Here is a 13,701-nt window from a genome sequence, read left to right as displayed (position 1 = left end):
GGCCCAACTACTTGAGTATTTTGGCCCATAAAACTCATCACAATAGTGTGTTAAATATAGGCCCAAAGGTCAGGGGCCTATCAAGAAAGTTTCAGGACAATGGGCCTAGGGAACCCAACAAATAACTATGAATATTGGTTCAATAAAAAACCCAATTGAAGTGGGCCTTAAGTATGCACTAATTAAGCCCAAAACTTGACTAGATATAGGGCCAGATGTATATAAAAATATCCCCAAATATGGTGGGCCATGCTACCCCAAAACATGCATTTATGGGCAGAACTTTGGGCCTATTACTGAAATTCCAGCCCACCCACCATCTGGGCTTGTTGGAAATTTAATAATAATTAATTTATACAATAATTTAAACCCTGGTGACTCACACATGTCAGAGAGGGTCCCACCAGATGAAAGGAGTGAATGCAACACATTTATCAAGCGGGCCAGCTGCTGGACTGGACATCCAGCAGCAGCCCATAGGCTGGGCGTCCTATGGTGGGCGGTCCATGGGGCTGGGACGGCTGCCCCATAAATAAATCAAAGTGGGTCCCACATGTGGACATCCCACAAGGGAGATGGGCCACACACGTGTGGTCCACAATGTAGAGGACAGCGTGGATAAAACATACATCATAGTGGGCCTTGGGAGGGTGGACGGCCAGCCCATGGCTGGACACCAGCCCTGCTGGAACGTCCAGCTATGGGCTGCCATTCCAGCAGCCATTCTTCATTTTTCTGAGGTGAAAGTGGTGGTCCACATCCCCAAGATGGGTCCCAACATGATGGGCCACAAGATTGGCTATTTGGGAAGCCACAAACCCAAACAAAACATGAATGAATTTCATGGACAGCAAGGTAAAATAAAAATAAAAATCTGCTGCACAAAGGTTGCTGTCCATACAATAAACACCCCAAAAAGTGGGCCCAAACTTTGCCTAGGAGGGAAGGGATGGATGTTTGATATTTTTCCCATAAAATACAGCAAGGTGGGGTCCACAAAAGTGGCCCACCCCTCAAGAAATCAAACTGTAATTTGTGTTTTCCCCTCATTTTATAGGGCTGGACAGTCCAGCAAGGTGGACCGTCCACCCCCTACGGGCCTCCCCTTTTGGGTATTTTGGATGGACAGATGGAGGTGTGATCCATCACACTTCAAGGTGGAGTCCACTCTTTCAAAAGACACCCCATAATAAGAAGAAAAAAGGTGGAAATCATGGACCAATCCCATGCTAAACATCAACTACAACAGTCCATACAAACAGTCCAGAAATTTTGGACCGCCATATATGGCTGGATACACCAGCCCATAACCAAATAAATACAGCAAATAAAGAGACGTGTGGCCTTCCTTAGTGGGCCCCACACATGTCCAGATCAAGACCCTAAGCCAAAACATTTGCATGCATCAAATAAGGTGGTAAACGGGACACCCAACATCATGAAATGGGTGGTAGGGGCGTCCCACCATTGCTGGATTTTCTGGACGTCCCAAGCCCACCAAGTGGGCCACACATATCATCATCCAACATAAGAGAAAAGAGAGAGAGAGAGAGAGAGAGAGAGAGAGAGAAAGACAATCCGGCCATGGGGGTAGGGCTCCACCACTAATGAGCCCTCCCAAGAACAATCACACTCATACATCTACATTGATTTACACTTACAACATAAAACTAACACATGCATTATCTATAATCACAATGGATGGTTGGGATGTCATCCCAACATGATGTTAAGGTCTAGATGACCTTAGAATGGTGTAGATCATGAGATACATCATGATGGGGTCCATGGAGAATGGCCCCATCATGAAACTATGCATACATGTAAGATGGGCCAAGGACCACATCCATGGGATCAAATGGGATCCCCACCATGGATTGGTGGGTCCCACATGTTCCATTCATGAAGAAATAAGAAGATCAAGAGATAGAAAAGAAATCAGCAAGTTATAGTCACCCACCTTCAAACCAAGCTTTCAATCTTCCACACGAGGGAGATCTTGGACCAATGAAGAGGGTTTAATGGTTAAGATGAGTTTTTAAGGGTGGGATTAAGGGATTTTGGAGCTTTGAGGGGGTGGAGAAATGGAGAAATATGGGATGTTGGGAGAGGGATTTGCTAGAATGGAGAGAAAATGAGGAGGGAGAGAGATAAGGAGAGAGTGGTAATGATTTGTTTGTAAGAAAAGTAACGATTACCCTATGGGAGGAGAAACCAAAGTAATAGGTTAGGGTAGGCTTTGGGTGGTGTGGGGTGGGTAGTGTTAGTTATGGAAATTTTGGTGGTGTGTGTAGTATTGCATTGGAACTTGTGCCAAGAGTGGGGTCACATGCACTCCCCTAGGTGGGCCATACAGTCAAGGGCCATAGAATGAAATGTTCATAACTTATGATCTATACATCGGATGGACGCACAAGACGCGTCACTGGAACTACAACGACGATGCGAATAAGATGGCATAGGTTTCGGGCCGATCCGAGTCGAGTCCACGTGATCGGACTTAAGGATGACCGCAAACACTATCCGAGGGTTGCGGGTGGCCAGGATTCGACCGGTAAGACCGCGGGACCAAGAGAAATGAAATGTATACCTACACACACATGCACACATACAGGAACTCGGGTCGAGTCTTACAGTGCGGTCATGCCGCTCCTGCACTCGTAGCGCGTCAGAAAGTGGGTCCAATGGACCCGTCGTCCATCCACATCAACTCCTCTGCTCTGGTACTCTGTCGGGGACGCATCCTCCTCTGGTACACTCTAAAGGGTGTACCATTGATGTCCGCATCATGGGTTAGCCGAAGTAAGTTAGGCTGGACGAACCTAAAGTTGGGCAGGCCGAACTTCAGTGAACTTACACTGTAATTTACATTTTTTAAACATTTTTCGAAAGGACCTATCCTAAGGTCTGACTAGGGTCATTCTACCTGTCGGTTGGCATATACAGAGATCTTAATCATGCTAAGTCTTTAAGTCCTGAGATATTGAGCCGATCTTCATGAGATATTGTAGAAGGCTGATGTCGTAAATGCAGATATTTTTGTCTACGAAATTTGACAACTCCATGTGTGTCACAACTATAAGCACTTACACAAAGTGATATCGACTGACACATAATGTTTGCGGGTGACAAAATTATAATATTTGAATCCTCGTTAAGTAAGAGATTATCAAGGAAAATAAACTTGAATTCGGTTCAAATTTGCCAAGGACACTATTAAATTGATGTACAAAGCACACAACTGAATTCTCTTGGAGGAATTTAAAAATAAAATAAAAATAAAATAAAATAAAAATAAAAAACTGGAATTTGAGCACATAAAAGAGAGAAAGGAGATTTACCATCTTAAGACAAATGGTGGCATCCTATTTATTAGGTAACTATGCAGTCAAGATTGCATCACTCTAAAAAAATGAAATTTTCATATTTAACAACAATACCCTAGCAACCTCAAGTAAATGTCGAATCTTACGTTCAACTAGTCGATTTTGTTGTGGTGTGTGTACTAACGATGTTTGGTGAACAATACCATGAGATGAGAGATATGAGTTGAAATAATGACACATGTTCCCTAGTATTGTCTAAACATAGAATGCACGCTATAGTATTGAATTGTGTTTGTACTTCCATATGAAATTCCTTAAAATAAGAGAACACCCCAGAGCAATCCTTCATTGAGTATAACCATGTCATTCGAGAACAATCATCCACAAAGTTAATTAAATACTTAAAATTAGATAACCTAGTAACACGAACTGGACCCCAAACATCATAATATATCTTATCACTTCTGTTGTCCACATGCGGAAGAAATGTCACTCATGATGCTTGCTTAACTCACAAGCCTTACACTAACCCAGACAAATGACAAGGATAGAACAAGACTCTTTAAACTATTTAAGAGTGGCCAAGCTTAGAATGCCACTGATGAGAAGAGATATTTGTCCGCGATGCAGCTCTAATTATCCAATTATTGAGGTAATAGAGTCCATTCACTTCATGTCCTTCACCAATCATCCCCTCCATCTTTAGATCTTGAAACTCAGAATATGATGGATAAAATGCAACGGAACGGATTAAGAGTTTGGTTAGCTTAATGATAACAAACTCATAGGAAATTTAAGAATATAAAATACTGAAGATAATGGAAGTGATGGGGTAAGGCGAGTAGTACCCAACTCAGATACACGGGTTGAAGTATCATCTGCTAATATCACAAAGAAAATGCACGAAGAGTTGACTTAACTAAGTCAACACATTATGCTTACCAGTCACATAATTGGAAGCTCCCGAGTCAATAGCCAAGGGGTACTCTTTAAAGAAGCAGGACAAATCATACTTAACAAGAGTCGTTGTGGAGGATGAAAAATAGGGAAACTATCCTTTAGAAGCTTAAGCATATTGTTTCTTGGACAATGTAACTATAGCACGTACAATATTAGGCTCAGAATGGGTGGAGATGGGCTTGGAGACATAACCGTAGGAACCATCATACAAAGAATGAACAAGATTTGTTGACGCTGATTAACTGACAAGATCCTAACATGTATCAACTATGTGGTTATTAAGACCACAATGAGTACATTGTCGATTAAGTTTGTGTCGCGGCCTCCCCACGCATTCCTGCTTCCAAAATGACCTACCCAGAATCTCTACCACCAAATCGTCCACCACAATAATGAGCACCTCGACTTCATCTCTACCAAATACAGAGACAAATGCAGAACAATTAAATGAGGATGAACTTTGTGCATTTACACTAGCTATACCTTGAAATCAGGAAAATGTCTATTCAATCGATGAGATCTCACTGCCTCCATGGATTGGAGCTCTCACATGCTCAAACTCAGGACGAAGGCCAAAGATGAAGAGTTGGTACACATTCAATTCTTCCCACATGCCTCGCAAGGCTGAATAATATTCTCCTACACTTTATCTCACTATTATAGAGTAAACTATTTTGGAGTAACTCACAGATACATGTTAGATTCTTCTCACCCAAATACATCTCCTTTAAGTTTCCCACACTTTTTTTGTCATCTTGAAAAAGATAACATTCACGCTAATGTAAGGCTCCATATTATTCGACAACAAAGCTGTCATCTAAGCATCTTCTGCCACCCAACCCAATCTTCATATTCTGACGAATTTTCTGCAAGCTTCGGGGAAGTCAAATACTTTCTTCCTCTTACCCATTAAAAAAAAACTTCTATAAATGTGGTACACTGTAGGTAATTTGCTCTGTTAAGTTTAGCTAATGTGCTTTGCAGATTCATCGACTCGAATGGAGATAAGAGATTAGGCTTCATTTTTTACATCAATAATTAGGGGGAAAACAAATTAAACAAACAAGGGAAGAACTTTCAACATAAACTTAGCAAACACGTACTTCAAGATAACATATATCCACGAACGCAACCAATCAGGAACAATACTTGCTTCACACTTTTCACACGTACACTTGATCTTTAATCTTGGCCATAAACAACTTCCACACGCACCTTCATCTTCAAATCTGACTGTAAATCTAGCCATCGGCACATGACGGCCCACTTTGACCCATTATGACAATTGTTTAGAGGGACTCACACACCTTCACGAGACATGGATATGGGGTAAATCAGCACCCAAACAATTTTGTGTTTCACCTCAAGGAGGTGAAAGAAGAAGAAAAAGAGGAAATGTGAAATAGAGAGGATGGAACAAGGTACTGGATCAATGATGCTCTGATACCATGTTCCAAAGCATGAAAGAGAGAGAGAGAGAGAGAGAGGGAGGACATCAACCATCTCACGTCCACACCTCCTTAGTCCCTTTCACACCCAAGTTATTGTATTATATCAGCCCCTGGTCCTAAACCTTAACCAACACATATTTAAGACAAAAAAAACAAAGGAAACCACATTAGAGTCCAACATGGCCCACTGGACCACACATGTGATAAGTGGAACCACGTGTGACCAATATGAGCCATCAATAGAAACATTTACCGTTCTCATCACCTTCTATACGCCATTTTTAAATTTCTTCTTTTAGGATAAATCACCTGGAATGTTACCCTACTGAAAGATATTCATCCTATACTTTCCAATCTAGAACTTCGATGGCACTAAAATCTCTATTTGTGCTACTGCCACCATCACAAAATACCCTTTACTGCTTTATTCAAACTTCTAACATGCTCCAATTTGGCATGAGTCCATAGGCTGCCCAGCACTCCCCTTGAATAACTCTACAACACTCCCTAACCTTCGTAAGAAGCTCTTCCAGCCACATAAGCTCACAAAGAAAGGGAATTGAATAACCGCTTGATATGGCCTTCTTTAAGACATGCTACAGAAAGAATCAGTTCTTGGGGAGAAACTCAAATGATTCAAAAACAGAAAAAGTTTGCTAGAAATTCCTGTGAAAATACAGCTCCACAAAAGAAGCTTTTCTAACATGAATAATCATTGTGTAAAAGTAACAAATTGGGATTACAAAAGCCAAAATAAATGAATACATCTCAGGAAAGGGGGAGAAATGCATGAGCTTACTGTTAAGTTGTTTCCAAGGATGTAACTGAAAACTACCTGCAATAGAAGTGCAAGGGGAGGGCCCAAAAGGACGTGGGTGGAGTAAGTAAGAAACAATTTGCTGACCTATTATGGTTTAAATGAGATATGGTCCTCATTAGAATGGCAGAACAGGATTTGTGTAGTTAACCCCAATTAGTTGGGCTAAGACTTTAGATGAACTGCTATTGTAAAAGGTTGAGAAGGAATTTTGTTCATGCTCAATCCAGTGTTCGAAATATCGGTATTGCGTTACATATCGCATTCTTGGGATACAGATACATATCGGTTATCGCATGGGATATATCATTTGTATCATGTAATGTATCGTTGTTGTTGGAAACATGGGGAAACATGAGGAAACATTGGGAAATTAGTTGAATTTTTTTATGAAACTTCGGTGATTGTTAAAAAAGACATCAATACACACTTATAAATCAAAACATTACAAAAAACAAGTACACAATATGTTTTCTTTGTATAGGGTCCTAATCTATGCGTTGTCTAACTAAATTGATGCAAGTATATTCAAAGTCTATTCATATAATTTATAAATGTAAGAAGATGTGTGGAAACACAAGCAATACATTCAAAAGCAAAAGAAGAATCACTAGATTAGGCTACAGACATGTTTGATGTGATGTTTGAACACAAAGATTGCAAACGATTTGCGAGAAATTGGGAAATTTTGAATTTTTTTTCAATTTTTCGCAACTCGGCCCAACTCCTTCAAATCTCGAAATCGAAGCCCCCAATCCATGATTTTTCATGCGGAACATGAAAAATCATGAATTTGTAACAATTTGACACTAATTTAACATGATTTACGGAAAATAAGAACATCGAAATTCAAAAATGCTCACTAGATCAAACAAGTGGGATATATCGCACTACTTGTGCGTTTCGTATCGCACTGGTAGGATACAAGATATATCGTAGGATATATCAGCCGATATTGTCAATATTTAAAACAGTGGTTCCATCACAAAGAGATGATGGACAGACAGAATGACATTTGATACTTTAGCTTAGCAGTAGGCATGGCTATCATCCATAAGATATTTTGCCGATCAAAAAGGATAAAAACGAACTTTGTGGGAGAATCCAGCAGGAAAAGAAAATAAGTGGCAAACAAACAATTTGTTGCTGAAAGATGCTTTAGCTAAACAAAGGACAAGGTCTAGACATTCGTTGATGAGCACTGCAAACTTGGAATATATTCTTGATGGTGAGTCTCAATTCTTTGAACCCTCAGAGGTTGATGAGCACTGCAAACTGGGAAAATATTCTTGATGGTGAGTCTCAATTCTTTAAACCCTTGACCTCTGAGGGAGAGAAATCATTACAGGAACACCATGGAAGTGCAAATTTACTACTAAGCAAAGCATTATAAATTGGAGAAATGAAGAAAAATAGAAAAGGAGTACAACCTGCAAACAGAGTAACTATCTACTTACTTGTACTAGCCCATAAGCCAAACAAAATTAACCACGCAACTGTTTTGCAGCATGCTATGCAATAACGTACAGATTTTTTAAGGACTGCCTCAAGAAAAGAAAATTAATTTCAACATTATCAAGCCTCAAACACCTCACCTTAATTAAGACTGGTGTTGGCAAATCAATGGGGTCCATCCCATCACCCATGTAAGAGCACATAAGAGAGAATGCAGCACGATCATAAAATGTATCCTTCCTTGTGATGAGAAAAGAAGATGTTAGAAAGTCTTGGGTGGAAGCAACCAAAATTTCTCCATTTTTTGGTGTGCACAAGTTATTTTGCACCTGGGGAACAATCAACAAACATTTAAATGTTGGCTTCTCAAATAAATACTATAGAAGCTTTATTAAATGTCCAAGAAACTATACATGTAAAGAGTGAAATTGCATTGGAAACAACAAGAACCAAATATGAAAACAAAAAAGGAGTGGAGGTTCACAAGTTTAGCAATTCAAGAACAAGCAAATGAGCACATTCCCATTGAAACTAAATAAAAGCTTATACGAGGATTTTCACATCATGTAATCTCATATGGCAAAGTTTATTTGTGTTTATCTTAAGTGGCCATGTTCAATAGTGGCATGTAAATAGTTAGAAGACTTCTTCATCTTCAAGAATCGTGTACCCAATTGCTTAAATTAAGATGATTAGCATAATTTTTCTATCACTATGTCAAGCAGGGCACATTGCAAAAGAATAGTTCAGCCCATTCTTTAATTGAACACAGATTTGTTACCCAATGGCTCGTACATCACATACATACTCCATTATTAGCAGTTCATTATGTAGTCGTATCACTGAATTAGCTTTGTGTGGTGGGTCTAACAACATGATTAAATTTATTCAATTCAATAAAAATTTATATCACAGCTATTTGATCAGCTATTCTATATGGGGAAAAGTGTTGGCAGTTATAAGCCAACATGAGTAGATGATGAGATAAGAAAGTTGAGATGAATATGTGGAAGTCAATCTAGGAAGGGAAGAATTAAGAATGAGGTCAATTGAAGAAGCCTAAGAACCTATTTTGGTGGCAAACAAAGTTTGGTATGGGACATGCTATCCTGGATGTTGTTTGTTAGACACTTGGAATTAGGAACACAAAAGAGATGGAGGCATATGTAGTTGATGTGTGCAGCTTGAAGATGGACGTTGGCCCATGTGACACAAGTTGTGCATGTGCACATTAGCACACAGGGTACTTGAAGATTGATGTTGACACATATGGGGCATTTAAAGATGGACAGTGACACCCCCGGTACATGTGGCACATACATATGGAATGTCATGTTCCAACTGATACTGAAATAGGATCACCACTTTTGCACCCTTTGTTGGAGCAAGCTTATCCGCGATAATGGTTGACAGTTTGGAACATGCCATGTCTTTTTCTTGGTTCACATGCAGTAAGATGGCTTGACAAACTGGGAACACGTTGTCTATCCCACAGAGCCCATCCAGGATGGAACTTTACTTAATAGTTTCAACCAAACAACCCCCAAGAGTAGCCCCAATAGGAAACAAATTCATGGAAAACCAATTTATATGGTCCCACCATGTCCTAAGAAAACTAGAGACAGGCCCAGTGGGGAAGGGAACTTTGGTTTAGGGTTGATGGTCCTGGGAGGATTAGGGAAAAATATAAAGGGACCTGGATCAAGAAGTAGGGAAGGGATATAGACATCAAAAAAGAAAATCTGAATGGAGAGAGGAAAGCAACGAAGTGGAGGGAGAAGAGGAGAATAGGAAGGCACTCAAGTTCAAATACCAAACCATTTTGAGATGGGAAACGGTTGTGTGGAGATAAAAGTCTAAGGTCATGTGGCAAAAAGAGGAGGATAAGAACATGTCATTTCTCATAGGATTGCCACTAGAAGATGCAGGCAAAATCACATCCATAAACTTTAGGTCCAGGCATTAGTGGATGATCCTATTCAAATAAGATAAAAATAAAACAAAAGAAAATTCGACTTTTATGAGCTTCTATACTGAATTCCGAATTTTTTTGCTCAAGATGCAGCAGCTTGGCATGAGAGAGGGTTGGAGAGAATGAGGTTGGCATGGCAGTGGGAAATGTTTTCCATATCATTATCGTGTAATGTAAAACCACCTTGGGATATGGATACATATCATTTACTGCATGGGATATCGGTTGTGTAGTGTAATGTATCGCTATTGTTGGGAAACATGCGAAAACATTGGGAACTTGGTCAAATTTTTCAGTGAAACTTCAGGAATTGTTAAAAAAGACATTAAATACACACTTAGAAATCAATACATCGCAAGAAAAAATTGCACAAAATAGGTTTCCTTTGAATAGGATCCTAATCTATGCGCTATCTGACTGAACTGATGCAAGTATATGCAAAATCATTTTAAGTAATTTATATATATATATATAAAGACGTGTATGGAAACACAAGCAATACATTCAAAAGCAAAATAAGATGTAAAAAACTAGAAATATACCTATGAATTATGTGTGTGGTTCTGACTCAGACCCACATAAAGCTATGCGGTGGCTTAAAATCATCATCTTCATCTCAACGAGGCTGGGCATAGTATTGTTACTCCATGAACCAACAGTATTGTGCTTAGGCCATAGTAGAATGGTACCGGTGAAAATACTCTCTGACATAACACTAGTACTCATCCTCTCCAATCTAAATCAGCATGTCCATTCGTAAGTACTACGTAACCATCATATTCTCTAGCTAATATGGATCTGGGGTGGGTACATATGAAGCTTATGAATATCCATACTATGAATATCCCTGCCCGTATGTGGAAGTGAACTCCTGACCGTAATCAAAAAAAGATAAGTCGTAACTATAAGAGTCACCGCCACATATCCACCAGGTCCATATCCATATCCATATTGTGGCACAGAACTAGGGCTATCATCATGCATCGATGATCCATATCCATATTATGACTCTAACCCAGAAGTAGAGCTACCTTGTTGTGTCTATCTCGTAGAACTAGAGCTACCCCACTTATCACAACACTCGTCTCTCATACACCATGCTAATAGCTCCTCAAAATCAGTCAGCTTAGGGGTCTGCTTCTTCTTCTATGGACGTTGACGCTCGTATTGCTTATTATAGACAAGACGGAATGGTGGTTCTCCTGAACAAGAACCATGGTTGATGTTCTAGGTGGGGTGATCACAATCTCTATCCCCAGTGAACAGGTTAAGAGGCCTATACGGCTAACTCCCAACTTAGGTTTGACTTGGAGGTTGAGTCTTGTTATCGTTGTCACCATCAGCACCATCGTTGTCATCATCACCATCGTTATCATCATTGTCACCATCATCATCATTATCACCACCATCATCCACATCAGACCCGTCACCCGCATTGCTTTCCGTATCGCTTTTAAGTATTGGATAGGGTCTGGGCACCACGTGTCCCATGTGATGGTGACTGTCGCAGGCTGCCCTCTAAACTCCTCGTTAGTGGCTCAAAAGCTTCAGGAGAAGATCAAGCCTCATGTACATGAGCATCAACATCAATCCCCTGTGACGTTGCATCCTCCGCCACATGCAACTCCAGTAGCCCATCTAATGTATCCAAGTCACCTAACTTAACCCACTCATAAAGTGGGTCCTCTCAATCATCGTCAGCATATGCATGTTAACCAATCATCATCAAATCCAGCAGGTCATCCTGCGCATTTCTACTTCCTTCTAAACGTAGCAGTCTCTCTTGTAGTTTCATGTTGTAATGGCAATACAGTAGCTTCTGAAGCCTCTCAAAATCACCATAATGAAGTTTTTTTAAAAATGGCAATTTTGTGGGGTTTTTTTTGAAAAACGTTGTTGGTTTCTAGATATCTCAAAGATATCGCATATGGTAATCGATGATATCGTCGATACCATTTAATATATGTGAAGAAGTTTTCGTGATATATTGGGACAAATTGGGAGACATTCGATACATCACGATAACGTGCAATACATAGCGATAAAATATGTGATACGAAGCATTTTAGATGCTCTAATAGAGTATCATATCACTAACCTACGATAACCAAGATATCAGGCAATATATGACCAATATCGGTGATATTGCAAACACCAGCAATGGGAGAAAGGGATGGGGATAAGAAGCCAAGGCTTGACAGTCTCTCCATTCAGGATATTACTAAAGTGGAGTTAATGTGCTTTATGAGAATTCCATGAAGAACAATTATGAACAGAGATATTACTACGAGATTTGCAATTGATCACGCCAATGTAAGTGCCCAATAGCTCCAAGCCAGGATCCTATATCCATGGCACACACTCTTGTGGGGTAGGGCAAAGGCAATCCAACTCACAGTTGTGCCCACTAGTGGAGACCTTTCGTCCCGACTCATCGTCAACACCCTCACACAAGATGACCAACATGAGTAAGAATACCACAAGTTTGTCCTAGAACCTACTAAGTGGTCATGGACAAATAGGGTACTGTGTTCCAAGGTCCACAACTCTCCCTTGGCCAGTGGCCATTGAGTCCAATCTCAAGTGCCCAAGGACAACTAAAGGAATCCCCTCTAAAATCCATATGAATTCCATGTTCCACACACATTAATAAGGCTAATGAATGAATGCATCATGTATTAAACTTGGGTATAAGAATATAAAATTGGTTTTTCAGGGAACGCCCACAATATCTAGTCCTTATGCCTCTCTCCATTCAACTTGTGCCACCTTACATTATGGTCGCAGATGTAAAGGCAGGGGCAAGTGGTGCTCAGGAGTGAGATTGTTCTCCCAATGAAGTGTCATATTGCAGCTATTAGTGCATTCTTGGGGCTTGGTGGGAGATTGAGAGGATGATGACTGGGTGGATGTGAATCGGGAGGAAGATGCATCCCGTGATGACTCAGTATGTGGTGAGGGTTCCCCGTTAAAGCCGCATGGGGCTGATACTTCAACCCTAATTACAAGCAATTTTGGTGTAAAGTGGGTTTGCGCTATGGAAGCGGAAGATACTCTCATCTCAGTGGTTGACAATGGTCCAACTAGAGTGAATGATGTAGCAGTCATTGATTGACAATGGTCCAACTAGAGTGAATGATGTAGCAGTCATTGAATCACCACAAGTCAGGAAGACAATGGAGGGCCTAACAAAGATGATTAAGATGGGAATGGAAGGGGAAGTGGATAGTTTAAAGGAGATCTAAAAGTGTTTTGACAACATTAGGGCCTCTATGGTCGTCGCGTCCCCTAAATCATCCAGGAAGGAGAAGAATGGCATGAGGGAATTACTTAGCCTCAAGTCTTTTGTAAACTACAAAGGGGAAATGGAAGGAGGGTGTTTGGGTCAAGGGATCTTAGATAATGGTCATCCAATGACTATGCTCACTTGGAATATCGGGGGACGGGTATCTAATTCAAAGCAAAGGGTGATGAAGGAGGTGTCAAGTCTTAATAGGGCACATGCGATGATGATTCAAGAGACAGAGAGAAACTCCTTGGGGATCAACACTATTATGGAGTTGTGGAGGAAAGATGATTTTGAGTGGGATCATATTGATGTTGTGGACAAGTATCGTAGGATTATGATCATGTTGGACCTGCTAGTTATCAAAAAGGAAGACTTTAGAGAAGGTAAGAGGTCTTTTACGCTTCTACTCAATCCTGTTGGAGGTGGCAATC

At 40.3% G+C, this 13,701-nt stretch overlaps 1 protein-coding gene across 4 annotated transcripts in view; it reads right to left on the bottom strand.

Moving 5' to 3' along the window:
• The window catches only part of LOC131253146 (DNA-directed RNA polymerase III subunit 1), a 250,463-nt gene that overhangs the window by 161,230 nt on the left and 75,532 nt on the right, over window positions 1-13,701 (bottom strand). For all 4 annotated transcript variants that reach the window (XM_058253999.1, XM_058253996.1, XM_058253998.1 and 1 more), the window contains one exon: window positions 8,150-8,338. In XM_058253999.1, coding sequence (XP_058109982.1) covers window positions 8,150-8,338 — 189 coding nt within the window. The remainder of the gene's footprint in view (window positions 1-8,149; window positions 8,339-13,701) is intronic.

This window comes from Magnolia sinica, chromosome 8 (assembly GCF_029962835.1).
Source record: "Magnolia sinica isolate HGM2019 chromosome 8, MsV1, whole genome shotgun sequence".
Taxonomy (NCBI): Eukaryota; Viridiplantae; Streptophyta; class Magnoliopsida; order Magnoliales; family Magnoliaceae; genus Magnolia; species Magnolia sinica.
Note: the sequence above shows the minus strand (reverse complement) of the source record. Positions and strands in the feature narration are given on the sequence as shown.